The 20,975-nt window shown below is 34.8% G+C and overlaps 1 protein-coding gene across 5 annotated transcripts in view; it reads left to right on the top strand.

Annotated features, from left to right (window-relative positions):
- The window catches only part of LOC134648762 (glycine receptor subunit alpha-2-like), a 56,491-nt gene that overhangs the window by 1,606 nt on the left and 33,910 nt on the right, over positions 1–20,975 (top strand). For 4 of the 5 annotated variants that reach the window (XM_063503308.1, XM_063503306.1, XM_063503305.1 and 1 more), the window contains exons 2-3: positions 16,088–16,155; positions 20,370–20,437. In XM_063503308.1, the coding sequence (XP_063359378.1) occupies positions 16,088–16,155; positions 20,370–20,437 (136 nt within the window). The remainder of the gene's footprint in view (positions 1–16,087; positions 16,156–20,369; positions 20,438–20,975) is intronic. The other variant, XM_063503309.1, reaches the window with a different exon arrangement.

Here is a 20,975-nt window from a genome sequence, read left to right as displayed (position 1 = left end):
TTTGTTTATTTGGCAAGGCCACATTTTTCTAGCTTCTGTAACACTCGTAACGTAAAGGAAGGCCAAAGGTCGAAATATCATATAAGTATAGGTAGCAGTTTCGAAATTTGATGTGTTTTTATGCTAATTAGAGGTCCTGTTTCCATGTCATAATCAGCTTTTGGGTAAATAAAAGTGGATTTCAAATTTTTCTTAGTTATTTACATGCATAATAACAGTGTCACATGTACGTTTCCGATTTTTTTATAGATTTTGTTTGTATTGATTTCACAGCGTCGTATTCCAATAAATTATTTACACCTTAGATGAGCAATAACATTCATTAAATTCGTGATACATTTCTATGCAAGTCAATACATTTCTTTGCAATTATGACCACCCTCTCCCACCCCTACCTATTATGACCACCCCGGACATACCCATCCTATTGTTAATGAGCAGTTTATAAAGAAGTTTCAGTAAAAAACAAAGTACCTAAATAAAGCAGTTAGTGTTATTTTTAACAATTTGTTACGCCATTTTCGGCCCGGCTTTGATAAATCTCCCAATTAGGATGTTCATTCATAAGTACAGAAGATAGATTACCTGATTCATTCCATTGTTATCGTAACATTTAAAAGACTTTGCAACTAAGACATCAACTACTCATTAGGTTTTTTGCGACGTCAGTCATCTCTGTATAAACTAAAGATAACTTAATAATAAGACTTGTCAATATGTATTTAAGATGTACATAGCAGATAGCACTGTACTCTTAACGAGAGCACGTATGTTGTAAGTACCTATTATAGTATTATCTAGCCTAAATATGTTGTAAGTATTGTATTATCTAGTTTAAACCTCCTTAAATATATCACCATATACAATGATTCTAAATGTACTCATCCTACTCCGCTTAGCATGTTTAGCAGTGGCGGCGCGTCAAACATATCTATAGGCAAGCCGGGGCTAATTTGTCTTACATATTTCCTTTACAACTCTGCTCAAACGTCCAAAAACAGGCAAACCGGTGGGAATCGGCTTTTATGGACGCGCCGCCACTGATGTTTAGGAACCTTATTCCAGGAATATGAGATACCTAGGCAAAGTTTTTACGACAGCGACTGCCATCTGATCTTCCAACCCAAAGTATAAAATTTACCAAAAAGCTACTGGTAAATATCGATCCCTATCTCTATGTCCCCTAGGCCCTATCGAATCACGACCCTTGGTTTGGAAATCACGCGCCTAACGCTAGCTAGGCTTTGTAATTTTGTATTACCAGTCGTTATAATTTAGTTGTCTCTAATGCAAACCTATTATTTTGCAATAAATGTTGTTCAAAATAAGAAGGCACTTGTAATACAGAGGTTTAGTCGTCAGAGCGATTGCATATCATTAGATCCGAGTCACGTCCGGTACGTGTTTCTGGCTGCTATGTAATACGAGTCAAAAGAACGTGCGTATGACATATTTACAGGGACAATTTTGCTATAAATTGCATTTGCATACCTACCCTTTTTATACGAAAAGCAACTTAACTAAGTTGAAGACTTTTTTGGAGTGGAAAGTAAGGAAATGCGCTGGTGATTTCAAGTTTTTATTTGCGATATTGTGACAGTTGTCTTCAGAGGGAGCTAACGCATAATTTTGATTTTTACTTATATTAAATTGTTACAGGTTTAATAAAGGGCAAATGTCATGAATAATTTACTCGAAAACTAGACTAAAGTTGCAAGAGCAAACTCCAACCAAAAGTTTAAAAGGTTAAATTTGGCTCGATAAAAAAAAACACGAAAACATCTGTTTTTTTTTTCTTTTCTGTTGTAAGTATAACGTTACCGCGCATAAGTGCATACCATAGCAGTGTAATTTTAGTGTAAAATAGCTAGAAATATAGCTAGGGATCTGACAAGCAAAATTTTAAACAGAAGTATATTTTCAGAGTAGGTACCTAATTGAGTTAAAAGGCAAACACCCGCGCAAAGGCCTTTTCTTCCGTTGCAAGTTTCGCGTGGAACGCCGTATATTTTGTCCCCTTCTAATTTCCTGGCTTTACTTTAGGAAGCGGTCGTCCACTTTCCTCTTAAATCGTTTATAATATTCATTTAAATGCTACTTTACGCGTGTTATAAGGGGAATCACATGTGTATTTATATCTCGGAGATAGCGAACAGCAATAAAACTGCAGTTTAAATATACCTTATAGCTAATCATGTTACTGGGTAACTTTAATGAGATTATAGACATTAGACATGTGACACTTGTAGGCACGTGTAGCTATTACGCACGGTGAAATGAATAGGTACAGTCAGCATCAATAGTAGCGGATGCAACAACGGGCCAAAAACATCTGCCACCCTGGAATTCTTTTCCAATTCTTTTTTCTTATTCTTAGTTACAGTTTAAAAAAGTACCTATATGTCAGAATCTAATTGTTCTACATACTTATACATCTCTTTTTATTGATTTATTAGAGAATGGTAGGTACCTACTTTTGTAATTGTAGTATGATACGCTACTTTTGCTGCTGATTGTATAGTTCGTGCATTCATATTTGCATTATTTGACACATTATGACTGACGTTTATAGAGATGTAACTAACCGTTGTCACAGCAAGCGATTACGATTGGATGGCACCTAGACTGAGGTATCAGATTGTGACGTTTAATGCATTTTTATTTGAGATTTAAATAAAGCTAGAATTTTATGGTTAATAAATAATAATAAGAAATTATAATAAACTAGCTGTTGCCCGCGACTTCGTACGCGTGGATTTGTATATTGGTGGTTATAAATTCTACATTAGCTTAGAACATTATGCAGCAAAAGATAGCAGTAGGGACGGTTAATCATTATTATAAAACGCAAGAGATTTGTCTTTCACAACCTGGCTACGAAGTTTCAAGCCCCTAACTGAATAAAATTGTTCTCGATAATCTCGATATAATTTCTCTCAACCCCCAGAAGATTTTCAAGTCCACTATTTAATAAAACCTATTACCTAACTACCTATTTACGAAGTTTGAAGTTCCTAGCTTTAAATAAAATTTGAACCCTCTACCAACTCTCAACCCCTGTTTAAACTTTTAGGAGATGAATTTTTAAAAACGCTGAAATTACTTTTCTTGTATTGTAATAATATGCCTTTATATAACGATTCAAGTCCCGCACTCCGATAAATATTTGGGTTCCATACAAATTTTCGACCCCCTTCACCACCATGGGGGATGAATTATTCAAAACTCTGAAATTAGTTTTCTTTTCTCTGAATAAAATACCTTTTTACGAAGCTTCAAGTTCCTAGCTTTAAATAAAATTATAACCTATACAATCTTTCAACCCCTTTTTAACCCTGTTATGGGATGAATTTTTAAAAACGCTGAAATAAGTTTTCTTGTGTTCTAATACTATGAATTTATACAAAGATTTAAGTCTCGCACTCTCAAAAATATTTGATCTCCATACAAACTTTCAACCCCTTTTTCACCTCCTCGGGGGATGAATTTTTAAAAACGCTGAATAGGTTTTTTTGTTTTTTAATAAAATACTTTTTTACGAAGTTTCAAGTTCCTAGCTTTAAATAAAATTTGAACCCTATACAAACTTTCAACCCCTTGTGGACCCTTATAGGGTATGAATTTTTAAAAACGCTGAAATTACTTTTCTCGTATTCTAATAATATGTCATTATACAAAGATTCAAGTCCCGTACTCACAAAAAATATTGACCTCCATACAAATTTTCAACCCCTTTTTCGCCACCTTAAATGTTGAATTTTGAAAAACGCTAACAATAGTTATCTTCTCTTTTAATGAAATAACTTTTTACGAAGTTACAAATTCGTAGGTTAAAATAAAATATAAACCCTATACAATCTTTCAACCCCTTTTTAACCCTTTTAAGGGATGAATTTTTGAAAACGCTGAAATTACTTTTCTTGAGAATTAATAATATGGCTTTATACAAAGATTCAAGTCCCGCACTCTAAAAAATATTTGATCTCCGTACAAACTTTCAACCCCTTTTTCACCAACTCGGGGGATGAATTTTTAAAAACATTGAAATTTGTTTTGTTGTTTTTTAATTTAATACCTTTTTGCGAAGTTTCAAAGCATTTGTAATGGATTCAAACTTTCAACCCCTTTTTAACCCTGTTAGGGGATGAATTTTCAAAAACGCTGAAATTACTTTTCCTGTCTTATAATAATATACCCATATACAAAGTTTAAAGTCACACACTCACAAAAATATTTGATCTCCATACAAACTTTCAACCCCTTTTTCACCACCTTGGGGGATGAATTTTCGAAAACGCTGAAATTAGTTTTCTTGTTTTTTAATATAATACATTTTCACAAAGTTTCAAATTTCTAGCTTAAACTAAAACTTCAACCCCATACAACCTTTCATCCCCTTTTTAACCCCCTTAGGGGTTGAATTTTTCAAAATCGCTTCTTATCTCTTGTACACTTTACAAATACAACCTAGTGTGCAAATTTCAACTTTCTAGCTTTTGTAGTTTCGGCTCTGCGTTGATGAATCAGTCAGTCAGTCAGGACACTTGCATTTATATATATATAGATTTAAAAATGCTTTGTTGCGATCTAAAATGAAAAATCTATATCGATTTACTTAGGACGACTACCGATTCATAACGGTGGTGTCCGGCCAACCCTAAATAAAAATAAAAAAAGACGTAGAACGTAAACGTTCGCCGTGCATTGTTTTCCTTTGTGATTTCGATGTGCAAGACATTTTACGTTGTATTTCTGTTGTGAGTGACATGTGTCAAATAATGCAAATAGGAATGCACTAACTATACATACCTAGTTCTATACAGGGTGCTTCCTGTAACAGGAGCAATAAATTAAACTGTAGGCTGTACTCCTCAAACTGACCAACATTTGTTCAGCAACTTTTAAAAATTATGAATCCTTTAGACTTCCTCTTTTTTATACAAAATAAATATTGCCTTCAATGTACGCTGACATCAGTGTGTTTGACGTTGCTTGTCACGCTTTAAACATAACAAAATTTGCAATACATTGCGTCTTACAATAAACTTTATAGTGTAATAAAAATCAAAACCTGAGTTATTTTCAAAAGTTGCTGAACAAATGTTGGTCAGTTTGAGGAGTACAGCCTACAGTTTAATTTATTGCTCCTGTTACAGGAAGCACTCTGTATAACCTTTTGACATACATTCAAGTGAAGATGCAATTTCTTGTAGAGGACTTATTGTTGTATTATATGATGGTATTTGATTAAATCGTTATAATATATAACTATTATTAGCTTTTAGAAAATATTCCATTTAAAACAACGATTACAATATTTTAGAAAATGGTTTTTAGTAATGGTTTTAGTGGTTCATAGTTTTTATGTTAATAAGTTACCTGAATGCATGTTAAATTAATTTATCTCCATTTAGTTTTGTGCATTCTGACAATCAAACAAACGTATTTTATTTTTTAACCTTGACTTTGCTTCATTTATTATCTTTATTTATTTTTGGTCTTAAGTTAGGTTATTTTATATGGTTATAAAAATAAAATACAAAAACACATTTATTATTATTATATTAATATGATAATTGTTAGGTATATTATTTCCAAAATGTTACCTATTTTATTTTACTTCAAACACAATCTTGTATTGTTGATGAATAAATATGATATGATATGATATGATTTATCATTGTTATTATTTTATGTAAACATTCCAAATGCTAATGTGTGCAATTCTTGATGGATAGTTTAATGGTAGGTATGATTGATAAGCTTCATAATTAGTGTTTTATTAATTTTAATTAAGGTTTATTATACTTACTCGTAAATATACCTAAATAGGGGACCGGGGGGCTTGTTGGAACAGTTTTAGGAAAAAGGCCTGTATTGTCTAAAATATGTATAATTTTATGATTCTGAGTATGAGGGTTTGTAAAGTATTTATCTAAGCACTAATTCCGATTGCAAAATAATTTTAAATGTTTACGCATCTTTTACACCAGACACTTTTTGAAAAACTGGGAGTTGTTACAACTTACCCCGTAATTGGGACTTGTTGTAAAAGTTTTAGAAAAAATGCCTGTATTGTCTAAAATGTGTACAATTTTATGATTCTGAGTACATGAGGGTTTGTAATCTAAGCACTAATTCCGATTACAAAATAATTTTAAATGTTGTCGCATCTTTTACACCAGACACTTTTTGAAAAACTGGAAGTTGTTACAACTTACCCCGTAATTTTTTCAATACCTGGTCGAAACAGAGCTCGTATGCACATCCACTCGCTTCGATGTCTGGCGGGGCAATGGCGGTGTTTACGTTATTCCTCGAGTTATAAGAAAGTCATTCAACAAAAAAAAATGTTTTTAATTCCCCGTCAAAATTGAGCGTTACTACTTACCCCTGTTACATTAAGCCCCCGGCTCCCCTGTTATATTTATCGTTGTCTAGTCACCCACTACACAAGCCTTAAGTGGAGTCCAGACGAGACAATTTTTCGCCAATCTGATGAAATTGTCCGATCGAATCAGGCCGTGCGCTTGCGGACGCAAACGCCAATTTGATTCCGCGATCAAATCAGCAGGTGCGGACACAAAAATGCCAATTTTTGAAGTTATTATTTATGGAATGCAAATTGGTGATTAAATTGTGTACTTGTGAACGCTAGATTAGATTGGCGCCAATTATTTTCCTGATCAACTCGGTCGATTTGCCCAGCTCGTCTGGACTCTACTATACTGAGCTTACTGTGGGATTAGGTTGATTTGTATAAGAATGTCCTTATAATATTTTTTTTATTTTGTGTCATCAAAAACAAAGACGACAGTTTCTTTCAGATTGGTACAATGTTATGCACGGTTTTGGCAATGCTCGTCACCCGGGTGACATAACGCGCAATGAGGGATTGAGAGATATTCAGAGCAAGGGTCTATTTCTGTTGTCACCGTTACGGTACGGGCCGCTCGGTTATATTTGGACTTCAGTGACGCAAATAGCAGCTATAAATGCGTTATTTTTGGCTCGATAGTTCAACTATTGTTATCATTAGCCGATCAGTCTATGACCTAATTTGTCAAGTTTTATTTATTTATATTTAATTACGATTTCAATTTATTTTTGGCTAATCAAAACTGACTTCACAAAACAGTTTAAAATTACATTAAAATAAAAACCATAGTGCATCTCATGACAATTATGTATAACTAGCTTTTGCCCGCAGCTTCGCATGCGCAGGAGAGTTTTTTTAAATTTCACCCCTTTAGGGGATGAATTTTGAAAAATCCTTTCTTAGTGGACCCCTAGACCTTATAAGGAACCTACTTGCCAATCTTGGACTTTCTAGTCCCAGCGGTTGGGGCTGCGCGTTGATTTAAGTCAGTCAGTCAGGTCTTTCACGTTTATATATATAGATTAGCCCAAACGCGTCTAAGACACATTTGATCATATATACACGTCATCCTGATTATTGTGATCATAATATCATCGTTTACGATAAAGATCATCGCTTAGGATACAACACTGATGATACCTACAGTTTCGTTGGCCATTGTATGGATATATATCTAGGAGATGCCTTCATGATTAGTTTCTTAAACTCAATTTCAAACGGAAAGTAGGTAACTACATGACGTTGAAGTGTTTCGTTCTGGAACCAACATTAGCAATTTCAATTTACCAAATTGCATAACTCTGAATGTCTTACTGAAAAAAATCGTCACCTTTAAGATTTAAGCACAATGGGCAATGGGCATTCTTGGTGAATTTCATCATCAAACTTGACTTTTGAAATAAAATAATATTATGGACTGTTGACCCAGAAGCCTAGTCTTGATATTTTATATCGCGTACTTTTCCATAACGGTCAGAACTATTTAGGATATTGGCGGAAAACATGAACTTTTGTGTGTTTAAGATCGCTGATAAGGTAGTCGTAATCATAACCCCTAAATCGCGGCCATCAGCACCTTAACAGTATACAAAATATTACTATTCATACTTATTTATATTGAATCTCATTCACGAAGGCTTATTAAACTTTTAATATCTTACAGATCTGTGCTCGGCACCAAACTATACAATATAAACTTGCATTTATATTTTTAAATATAAAAATAAATAAATAAAATAATGATTCAGCCTATTAGCTGAATTATTACGCAGGGCATAGACCTCCTGTCATGGCAATCTAGGGCTTTGGCTACTATCCCCGAAAGTTCCTACTGCGGAGTTCACATACACCTTAGAATTTCTTCGTGGATGTATCCAGGTTTCCTTACGATTTTGTGCTTTACCGAAGAACTAACGGTAAATACGAAATGATGTGTTGTAGGTTTAGGTACATAAGTTCCGAAAAACCCATTGCTATACGAGCCAGGATTTAAACCCGCGACCTCAAAGTCAGACGCCAGGTTCACTCGGCTACCACCGCTTTGACTTTGATAATAATCATATTAATAAGGATGGAATGATAAGGTTAAGTTAGGGTAGACGATATCCTTATGAAAGAATAAACAAATATTACAAGCAAATATGCATATCTAGATGAAATGGTACGTAGTTAGAGTTTGCTAAATATTGATTTAAAGGAAATATGAATAAATAACAGTGTTAGTGGAAGAAGAAATATGTAATATCGTTTACAATTTCACCCAGCAAAGTACACACCAATATAAGCCAGTGAAATAACGTTGTTAGAGTTTGCTAAATATTGATTAAAAGCAAATATGAATAAATAAAAGTGTTAGTGGAAAAAGAAATACGTAATATCGTTTACAATTTCACCCAGCAAAGTACACACCAATATAAGCCAGTGAAATTTACATACAGCACCACCTGCGCGACACTCGGCCCGCGAGTATTATGCCCATTCACTATTTTTTGCTATCACATATGAAATATAAGTTCCTATGAAATAGTTACTTACAGCACTAAATAGTACGAGTAGTAAAGAAATATGCAGCTTCTGTTACAGTCTCTTTGTGTGGCTTTCAGAAGAACTTGTTCGCAAATTTTACGTTCACACTACAAGTTTCAGATTCGCATTCAACTACGTAAAATTTTTAATTAGGCAGTTTTTTTTTGTGAGTATCAGCTTTACTTGTAATATTCCTCAAATTCGAAATTTACGAAAGAATAAACTTACGTTCTTTTAAAATGCATATTCAGGTATGAGCAAGTATGATATTTTGTTTTATATATAACCATAACTAAGTTCAAAGGTCTATAATAAATAGGTACACCTGCAAAATCAGGCTACGATGCACAAAAACTAACTCGATAAAGCCATTATCATCGACTACAGAGCGCGAGGAAGCGTTCGTTTCATACGCACCAGTATAATAAGCGCTATACCTTCGTTTAGGCAGCTTCAATCGATATCGGGAACATATATACAGGGTGCTTCCTGCAACAGGAGCAATAAATTAAACTAAAGGCTGTACTCCTCAAACTGACCAACATTTGTTCAGCAACTTTTAAAAATTATGAATCCTTTAGACTTCCTCTTTTTCATACAAAATAAATATTGCCTTCAATGTACGCTGACATCAGTGTGTTTGACGTTGCCTGTCACGCTTTAAACATAACAAAATTTGCAATACATTGCGTCTTAGAATAAACTTTAAAGTGTAATAAAAATCAAAACATGAGTTACTTTCAAAAGTTGCTGAACAAATGTTGGTCACTTTGAGGAGTACAGCCTACAGTTTAATTTATTGCTCCTGTTACAGGAAGCAACCTGTATATGTTTTACAGTACATACTACTTTTCCTACTAGTGGGTAAAATAGCACTTATCGTGCATATGTCGAAACTTTAAAGTGCCATATGTGCTGTAAAACGTTGTTCGATACACGTGCGAATAGGTAATTCGCAACTCGTGTCGATTTAAAACACTCCCTTCGGTCGTGTTTTAATTTATCGCCACTCGTTTCGAATTTCCTCTTTTTCGCACTTGTATCGAAAAGTGGCTATTTCACACTACCTATTCGGAAAAAAGCTTTTTCTTCCCTGCTAGGAGGAATCAAAGTGGCACTTTTCCTCCCTGCTAGGAGGGATCAAAGTAACATTTTTCTGTTCTAGCACACAATTTTTGCACATAATTTTTTTAGCTTAAATTATCTGTTTAAGCATCAGATTGCGTCAACACTAAGATTTTTTTATTTTCCTCATAGTTGATGTGAAAAGCAGTATGTGTCACACGGTATCAAAATTATTTCGTCTTGGATCTACTTTAGAATAGAATCCATCGCTTCATTCAGGATTCAATATACGCCCTTGACGGAAATATATCATTTTGATCCCTTGTAATAGAAACTACTATTCGTTTTTTGCTTCCGATGGCAACACAGCAGACTGGCGTTAGTTGATCTGCGCAGACGACTGGCGCACGGCCAAACACTCGTCGCAAGACCAGACATACAAACGACAACACTTTTTACATCTAACCTCGACAGAGCAGACTAGACGTATAACGACAATTCTTTTTACATCTCTTACGTCAGCCAAACGATGCGCCGAGAGGACAGCACATGCTGCTCGAATGCTTGATTGAATTCGAAAACAAATGTTTTAAAGGATAAACTCCGTAAATCTTTTTTCGTCTTCTCTGAATGCTCAAGTTTATTTAACCGTTCTGCTAACGCTATAGGAATCGACACCGAAGCTCAGAATACGAAGAAGCAGTGAAAAATACGACATATACAATAACGCAAGTGGCCCATCACTGCATATCCCATTGTTACATTCTCTCAGTCTGTCCTATATCTGAAATACCTATTAGATGCGAGTTTAGGACATGGCTCCAGTAGTATGTACCCACGTGCATTCGTGCAAGTGTACGCACTTACATATTTTTTATTAAATGTCAACTGACTGAATTATAATCGCTTATAATAATCACAATAAATGTTTTACAAAGACCATTGCCCCTTTCGCCTAGCAACTGTATCCCAAGGCGAAAAAGATTATTTTACAACGTTATATTATTTCGTCAGGTGACAAGCAAAAGTCACTAATTACTATAAAATATTTAAACAAAAATCAACCTTCTTTTCGTACTAATATGGTTCACTATGGCTATGAACTTGTGGAGGTACTTAGTGACTTTTGCTTGTCACCTGACGATTTATTCCTACATGTCCACTGGTCAGGTGGCCGCAATCCATCAGAGTGAAATATGCGGATGTTTCTTCTGAACGGAGATCTAAGACGGGGAAAATTGTTAAAGATTATATCCGACGGTATGTGCAATTATAATAAATTTTAGCTATAAATTACTCCTATCTCCAGGTCATTAGTTTGGTATGAAGTAACTAATTGGAATTGGAATATAAAATAATTTTCATTAGGTATTAGGTAGGTAGATTATGTATTTTCTATAAAATATTAAAACGTTGTATAACAGTCGCACAGACGGCCACTGTTACTGCAAGTATGAATGAAATGCGATCCTATTAGACAAGGCTTTAAGTAATGTAGTTTTGTAAATATCTGATATAACTGAGATGACTTTTGAAAAGAAAATCAGGTTAGCATTGTTAAAATAATAAGTGTCATATACCGGATGGGGCCTGTACCTAATACGAGCAAATAATGAAAACATAAAGTGTAATTCAATAGAACTTGCTAACTATGTAAACAAAATGTATTAGTAATTTGACATTCAGTGTCAATTTTAGTATGGCGGTTTGTTTACATAGTTAGCAAGTTCTATTGAATGACACTTTAGATTGTACTCCTCGAACGGTGACACTTTTATTAAATAACTTTCAATCATGTCTCGGTAAGTGTAAAACGGCGCTCAAAAAAATATATAAATTTCATGTATAAACTACGCAAAAACATATGCGTTTATGAGGGTGCTAAATTAAAATAGGACAATAGAGATGTAACGTACTCTAGAATCATAAATGTCTGACGAGCCAGCTAAAGCAATTAAACACCGTGTTTATATTGTAATAATAACTCTTACCTACTTCAGCCCTAGTAGCACGGCCGCATTTTTACCGTTTGTCACCATACCTGTCACGTTCTAACAAGTATGTAAGTGCGAAAGTGGCGGGCATAGTGATAGTCGATAAAAATGGAACCGTGCTGAGCCCGCTGGAGACAGATTCATACATAACCGTAAACCACTTGGCTGTAGTACTTACTTACTTGAATATGGCTGCGTCAAACTAATCAATTTATGAGTTGACGACTTCAAATATTTGATTTAAGTAAAAAAATACAAGTACTTTTTAACAAAAATAAAATTTGAAAAAAAATTTTTGGTAAATTAATTAATTGCCAACTAAACTATTTTAGTTGGCAATTAATTAATTTACCAAAATTTTTTTTAATTAATTTAAATTAATTAATTGCCAACTAAATTGCCATTTAAATTAATTAATTGCCAACTAAACTATTTTAGTTGGCAATTAATTAATTTACCAAATTTTTTTTTTCAAATTTTATTTTTGTTAAAAAGTACTTGAACAGTCAATAATTGAAAGTCAATAGGAACTTGATTGCAAGCGACATTAAAAGGTACCTATAAATAGATAGATAGATAGATAGATAGATGATTTATTTCATGAAAGACAATTACATAATAAGTTTGCATTGATGTCAAAAATATAAGAATTTCTATCATGATCGTCAAATAAATACCTATAAATGATTTCATGCTTTCAGTGCACATGTTGCGTTCTGTAAAGGACTACACACTGCCGTATTCGAACTTCAAGATATTCACAAGAGACGACACGTACTAGATCCATTCTAGATACGTTATAGTTTAGATTTCAACTAGTTCTCTTTTGCAGCGCAATTCGGGCAACCGACATTGGTTGCCCGAATTGCGCTGCAAAAGAGAACTTTTACGATAGATCGTGTTAGATATCTACTTATTAGATGTGAATTCGATCTCTAAGTAATATCTTGTGGAAATCGTTCAAGAGTATCTCCAGAATCGCGGAAATGTCAAATTTGACAGGTTAGATCTTAAACATATCGTTATCGTATCTTGGCGATGTCTAAATGATATCTAATAGATGTCTATTACAAAATCCGAATCGGGCCCACAGTCTTCATATTCGTAGCGGGCACAGAGCAGAATTAATAATATGGGCTACGGCGTAGCACCATATAAGTGTACGCCACTTATATGGTGCTACGCCGTAGCCTATGGCACTGGAGTAACATTTAGGTAATGGACAAACAATTTTTTGGATACTAGCCACCAATCCTGGTACCATTATGATCGGGCACGGATCACGGTCAATGTCGTTTCAAAACAAGATGAACACCCATAACAAATTATTTAATTGGAATCGGCCTCCAGTTGCGTGCCGGCAGTTTCCGGTAGAAATGAGTATTGTTCAGTAATAAATAATAATACTAATAATCACATCAGAATGGCGAAATGTCATGTTTATTTTTCCTCTCATTTTGCAGACGTTCAATGGTAGGTGCTTTATATTTATGGTCTTGTTATTGTCTTTTTGAAATAGCCTGCAGCAATTTAGAATGAAACACTGCTATTTTTTTACTGGCGAATACATATGTATTATCCCGCTAAGAGATAGCACAGTATCTATACATTTTCCTAAAGTTTTTGTACATTTGTATTTTACCCTTCTATAATAACTACAATTAAAATGACTCTAGCTGAATTCAGGACCAAACTATACATACTTACATTTGTGGTTGCCTGCAACGTCGAACTTACATGTGTTTGTAATAAAAATATGTCTACATACGAATATCTCTTTTAAATAACACAAGGCTGCATCCATCATAATTAGTCACGAAATGTTACAAGAACATTTCCTTTTCCGCGTTTAAATAAAGCGATATTAATCAGAATAGTTTCTGAATCATATTTAATAAGCACCTTATGCAATAAAAATTAATCGGTTTCTGCTGTGCACCTGTAAATTCTTAATTATATTCTTAATCATGTGATTTTAAACTACACTACACATTTTCATTGTATACATCTCACGATTAATAACAGAGCATCGAAGAATTTACCAACACCCGTAATATATTAACGGATATCGCTCTTGAATTTTTGATAGATAAGAACAATTGCCTGTCAAATAAATATCTATTTATTTCCTAAAATTAGTTTCCTAGATACCTAGAAATAAGTAGGACAGTCAATTAAATAAATGGTACAATTATTTTATAGCTTTATTACATGCTCAGTTGCATGCATACTTGCGTCTTATTCTTACTACCTGCTGTGAATGTGTTCTTGTGTAGGTAATGTTTTACCGTAAAAAAAACTCCTTTTTTATCAAGTTATAAAAGGCTTGTAACATTTACGTTTACTAGAATAATAGCAAGGGTGAGAAAGGGAGCCCTTAAGTTACAAGTGCAAGCGATGACCTATAACGATAAACAATATACCTACAATTTCCGTCATCCTTCATTGTGACACGTTTTAGTTTGTAGCCGCCTTCGTGTGCTCGAACATGCAATATTTCATTACCAGTCGGTCGTGTAATTAATATAGGTACCTACTTCATGTGCAGTCGAGTTCAAGAAAGTGCTGTATGTAAAGAAAATCAAGAACAATAAAATCAAGCGCGTCCTAAAAGTAAAACTGCGTCAGTTTTAATTACTAACGCAAAACTAAGTCTGACTCCGGCTAAATATGTAGGCAAATACGGCTAAATGCAACACGAATATTTGGACAAACAAGGGATATTTTGTCAGGAACCTGACGCATATGGCAGCTAACTTAATAACCTGCAGAAATATATATTATATACCATTTAAAGCTACATAAGTTATCAAACGTTATCATGCCAAATATCGCCTTCTTAGCTGTATCAGAAGTGTTAAAAAAAATAGGGTCACGTACCCGTCATTTTTTAGAATGCCTCAGTTTTACCCCCAACTACGTATATTAAGATAGCGGTGGATATATATTTCTTCACTAACATAAGCACCAAACTAGAAATGTCAACTGTAAACAACTATACAAGAATAGTAGATATAATGTATCAGGAAACACCTACGCACCTAAACTGTCTCTAGCAGCGCAGCTTAGTGGCCCTAATCCACGCAAATGCCAAGTCAATTCTTCGCCTTCCCATAATTGTATTAGTGGAATCTTCTTATGCATTATCTGTTACAAAAATAAATTCCATTGTCAAATATACTCGTAGGTAAATGTTAGTTTGTCGGCGCAGTTCGGTGCATTATTGAGGTAGCTTGTCTGTCAGTCTGCTGATGCTACTTATTGTAATGCATTTTAAATTATTATGGCCCAGACGTTTATTCTTCTGTTGTTAGTATACATTGCACACATTGATAACATTCATAATTATATTTCAACTACATTGATAAGGTATTACAGATTTAACAATGTAACTAGGTAGGTATTGTCAATTTAATTGTAAATACATGCCATTATATGACTGTACGAAAATATGATTTCTAAGAAGCTAGTAATTTTCGCAGAACAGAATATACAAGGGGGTCAATTCGGTAGCTCTTGGGCATTTTATTGCAATTATCAGTTGCTCTTTTTCTATAGAAACGTAGAACGTCAGCGAGACAAGACTAATTGTACGAAGTAATGCTTTAATCTATTTTAACTGCTGTCTGTGTGATAACAAAATGTCAACGCATATAAGATAAAAGCAAATAAGAATTAAGTAATTTATTTACGTTTAGGTAGGTATAAAGAAAACTACATGGAATTTTTTTAGACATAATAGGAGGGTAAAAATAAGACAATGTTTTTAACACTCAAAAACTCTATTTCAATTTTTTAACAAGTAACAAGTCTGCGAGCGATACTACAAATTTTATATAAAAAAAAATTGAAAAGTTACGCTTTCGGGACGATTTCAACCCGCAACCTCCGCAATCCATTGAGCTACAGACGCCTACCAGAACTTCGCAACTACCTATTATATTTCATTCCTATTCTTCCATTAAAAAAACCCATGTGTGTAGACTTCTTTTTAAATAGGTACAATTTTTGGGTATTAAAAGCTTTGTCTTAGTTTTCCCATGTCTTATTTTTTCCCGTGTTTTATATTTACCCCACCTGACTCTGTACGATCTGAACACTAATCAGTGAACCTTCTTTCCAGCCAGATCCTGTACCTGGAGCAGCAAACGTACGACATACCTTCAGACTATAATAGAAACATTCCACCTGGTGAGTTCCTATTCTTTTATACTATATTTTTATACGCAGACATTGGATTCAAGGGGGGCATGATTTAATGACAGGTAAGGTCAGGAGTTATATCGATAAACTCAACTATCGATGTTTTTTCCGTTTACTAGCTAATAACAGATTAATTTTAAAAGAATATTTGAAACTTAATACTTATAACTTAGCAGTCAATAAAAAAATTGTCTGTGTGGAATTTGTCTTTGTTTCCAAAATAATACTAAAATATACCTACACTCTTACAAACAAAACGTGGAGCTATCACTAATACCTACATATGTGGAAAAAAAGTTTATCGACATAAACCATTGACGTATAATATCTAAGGACGGGCTAATGGGGCACTAAACATCGTACTACTTCAGCGGTGCTACCCACGAATTCCAGCCAATCGTGCAGTCTAACGCGACTAATAGTTGCGACCAATAGGGCGCGTAATGCGAACTCGTCAACCAATCGCGCGCGTGATGCGAACTCATCAACCAATCGCGTTGTAGCGATTTCACACCGCTGTACTGGCCCCTGTCATGCCTCATTATTATTGCCCTTAAAGCCAGTCCCTAGATATCTATGTCAATGACATAAACACTCTCTACCTGTCATTAAATTGTGTGTCTACAATCCGATGTCTGTTTATATGATCGCATATAACTAAATCACATTCATATTTTTCAAATTATCTACAATTATCTAAATTATATTCATATCGTATAAGTACCTATTTATTAATATTTTCGTTCAGCTCATAAAAATGTCTTCTCTGTCATTAATTTTCATGGTTTTTAAAGGTTCACGAGCGAAGTCATTCACCCGTGTAAAGATTTAGATATAACTATAGTGTTTGGTTGATCGCGAGCTATTTAACGCCTAATGTGTTAAATTATCAAAACAAAATAAAGCATATTTAAAGTCATTGGGGCCATTTGGCCCACAACTTGTCCTAACATTAATTACTTACCTACAATATACCTGGCGGCCTAGCATGAGTTGCGTTCTCGCGCGCGAGTCCATACTTGAAGTCGCGCTTGATGTATGGAGTCGCGCGCGAGAACGCAACTCATGCTAGACCGTCTGCTTAAATCCATAAGCCCTAAGTGATCTACGAATAATAGGGATGATGACACATGTTGAATTTTATAACAAAATCTAGTAAAATAGATAGCAAACGAGCAATTTATCACAACAATGTGGATATTAAAATAAAATATTGAAAAATTACAAAAATACAGGACCTGAAAGTTTCAAAATTTAAGTTTTTTTTAACTTCCAAAAACGATAAAAGTAAGGGTACCCTTCGATTCCTTACATTTCATCCAAAAAATATTGTATAGCAACTTTATACATAAACGCAATATTTCACCGACAAAAACGCAATTTTCTTGTTTTGTCCATACTACAAGATGGGCTCCCAGAGACCTTGACGTCACGATCCCTTGTCGTTTTGTTTAGGGCGTTTCGCGAGTGAAGTGCGACTGTCGGCCTTTAACTACAATTTCTGACTTTTGTGTTACTTTAATGCAATGGGTCCCATATAGACATTTGATTCTAAAAACAAACCCGATCGATTGATAGCATAAATTTTATGAAAATTAGTCATGTAGCCTATTATTTGTACGGTCAATATTGACGACCAAAGTAGGTAGTCATCATAATACCTACACTTCAGTTACTAATAGAAATAAAGATGTGTACCGATATATGTATTTGGCCACTTTGGCTGTCACTATCTATCTTTTTGATGCTGATTGTACTTAACCATGTTCTCCGGTTATACCTAACCAGAGACTGTTCTCTATGTCATAATTTTTCACATAAAAATAGTCTATTATTAATATTAAATGGGATATTTTTAGTCGGTAGGCTGGACATCGCGCTTAACGATAGCTATGATCCATCCACTTAAGGCCGGATCCGGATGTTAGTCGGCGGATTCAGCGCACCTCGTTTTTAGCTTATCATTCATTAACTTCGTTCATTAACATTTACAAGATTTTTTTTATTAAACGCCTCGTTATATTGCTTCGCTGCACAAGGCTTATTTCGATAAAGAATATATTATGTATAGTACCTATGTTTAGATTATACATGCGTTTGGTCGCCTGGATTTAGGATAAATACACACTGTGTGAATGCTAAATATGTTCTTACACATCCGTAAATAAGTATAAATTCTGACCTCTGGTTTAATTAGGTACCCTTTTTCATCAGCCAAAAGACATTCACGTCTGTACACAGATTTTCCCCAAACTGTCCATGCATTGCCTTCATGCAATGGATAAATAGTTATTTGTACAACAAGAGATCAAAGTTTGATATTTCTTCGAGTGCTTATTTTGAGTCCCGTGCAAGCGAAAGATTCTATAATAGATTCACGAGCGTAGCGAGTGAATCTAATTTAGAATCTTGAGCGTAGTAAGGGACTCAAAAGCGCACGAGATGTAAATAACTTTGATCTCGTGTAGTACACAACATTTTTCACCTCAGCAGTGAGAACATATTAGAGAACCCGAAAAATGTATTCCTTCTTCATCACTTACCTCTATTCACTCATGTTTTCTTAAGATATACCAACAATTAAATTTTCACCTCAGCAGCTCGAATAAGGGTACTTTGCTACTTAAAAACAGTGAGCAAAATCGCATTTTGCTCACTGAGTGAGCAAAATCGCATTTTGCTCATTTTGTCCTTTCAGTGAGCAAAATGCGATTTTGCTCACTGTTTTTAAGTAGCAAAGTACCCTTGTTCGAGCTGCTGAGGTGAAAATACTTTTTACCCATATTCCATTTACTATCGTTATATGTATATGACAAAAACATTTATATTTCCCTTTCATTCAGTGTCATACTTAAGCATTTTTATTACTAAAACCTGAATTTTAATTTTAAATTCAAGGTTCGCTTGATCAATCGCCCCGTAACACGTTCAGTAGTAAAAGTTTTGGTTGTTTATTAAAGTTCCACCGCGTGTCTGCGGCTCTGACGTAGTCATTTTGGCGGAATTGAACTTTAAGTATTGATTTAACAGTCGTTATGCCGTTTAAAGCTTGAAAGTTATGGCTCAGGTCACTAAATACTACAAAGGGGTTTGAAAATTATTAGATGGTTTCTCTCTTAAAAAATATATGTATTGTATATTTCAAATTTATCTATTCAATTTGTACGTACTACCCTAAACTAAATACGTTGTTGTCGTTGTCTTACGAGTATAAGTATAGGTACAGGTTCTTCATGAATGTTTCCAGAAATAAGTGTCCACTGTCGCACAAACAAAGAGTTTCCAAGGTTAACTACGCGAATATTTTAGCCATATTATTCAAATATTTAAAAAGTAAGATTTTTTTTTAAGACATGAAGGGGTTATGTTACTGGCCAGAACTATTTGTATTTCGTATATATTATGTGGCAAATAGCACCCCATCGTCGGCATCCCGATAGCAATCTCCTTCGTTAGTTTGTAATTGTGATATCTACAAAATTACAAATGGTTGATTGATTGACTTAGAGACATTAGAAACAAATATAGAGAAACGCGGCCTAACCAAGGTGACAATCGCTATCGCTTCGCCATCGAATCGCTTTGTGTCTCTCTATCACTCTTCCATATTAGTGTGACAGTGACAGTTGCGTTTCGATCGCTACGGAGCGGTAGCGATTGACGTGTTGGCTACTAACTACGCGGCCTGTGCATCCCGGTTATATATAGTGGCAAGGCAAGGCAACATTAGCATCGGAGCCTCTGCGCTATTCGCTGAACATCGTATTGTAAAAATAAACCTTTGAGACACATTTGCTCTCCCCTATAGCTAAAGAGCATGGCGTTATATTTAAGTATCATTAACTCATTACCATTGTATTAGCTTCCCTGTGATTTATAACCTCTACAAACTCGTAAGATGTAAATATTTTAAGATAGGTCTAAGTCATAAAAATCGGACATATTACTCACCGTTATAGGCTGTCTATATTATCGTTGTTAGTGTAGTGTCGGTTGTTAATCTTTCTATCTCCTGACACTTTTTAATAAACAAATATAATTATTTATTTTGAAAGCAGTCACAAGCACGTGTAACTGTAAAATCTACAATCACTTGTCACCGCTTTAGGGAGGCGGAAAAGTTCTTATACAATACGCCAACAAAAGTTATAATACTACCTTTATTATACGTTTTATTGTTAATATTCTTGTTTTGTTTTCAGGAAAGAACACAACCGTGTTCATAGGGCTCAATGTCAACCGTGTTTCGGGAGTGGATGAGAATAAGGAGGTAAATATATGTCGCCTCATTTTAATTTAATATAGACAGCCTAAGTCGGTACCCGACTAACTTCCTCCTAAAATACGTGCTTTGGACCTTTGACCGCCATAGACGTCAACTGACGTGCGCGGCTACAGTCCAATATCAACTTTCGTGCATTCCGACAAGGTTCACAATAGGGCTCGCGGTCGTGTCCGGGTTTCGTGTACACGTGTTCGGTACCCGTTTCCGTACTACACGTACACGGTTTTCTGACCCGTTCTACACGTGTAGTCGGGTACACGTGTAATTAAGATCCGTGTATCCGTGTACCCGTGTACCCGTGTACACGGCGAAACGGATCTTAAATACACGCGGGTCTAACCCGTTCTTGACGTGTAGCGGAGATTAAAGTTATGTATAGCTTTAAATAAAACACAGATTCAGGGTCAGGAGCCCCGATTGTTTACCAGTTTTATCGGATTTTCAAATTCGGACTTGCAAGTTATATTTGACCCACTTCCGATGAAGCTGAAAATTTCCATACGTGTGTAAGTCGGGTGACAAT

This window comes from Cydia amplana, chromosome 6 (assembly GCF_948474715.1).
Source record: "Cydia amplana chromosome 6, ilCydAmpl1.1, whole genome shotgun sequence".
In the NCBI taxonomy this organism is placed as follows: domain Eukaryota; kingdom Metazoa; phylum Arthropoda; class Insecta; order Lepidoptera; family Tortricidae; genus Cydia; species Cydia amplana.
Note: the sequence above shows the minus strand (reverse complement) of the source record. Positions and strands in the feature narration are given on the sequence as shown.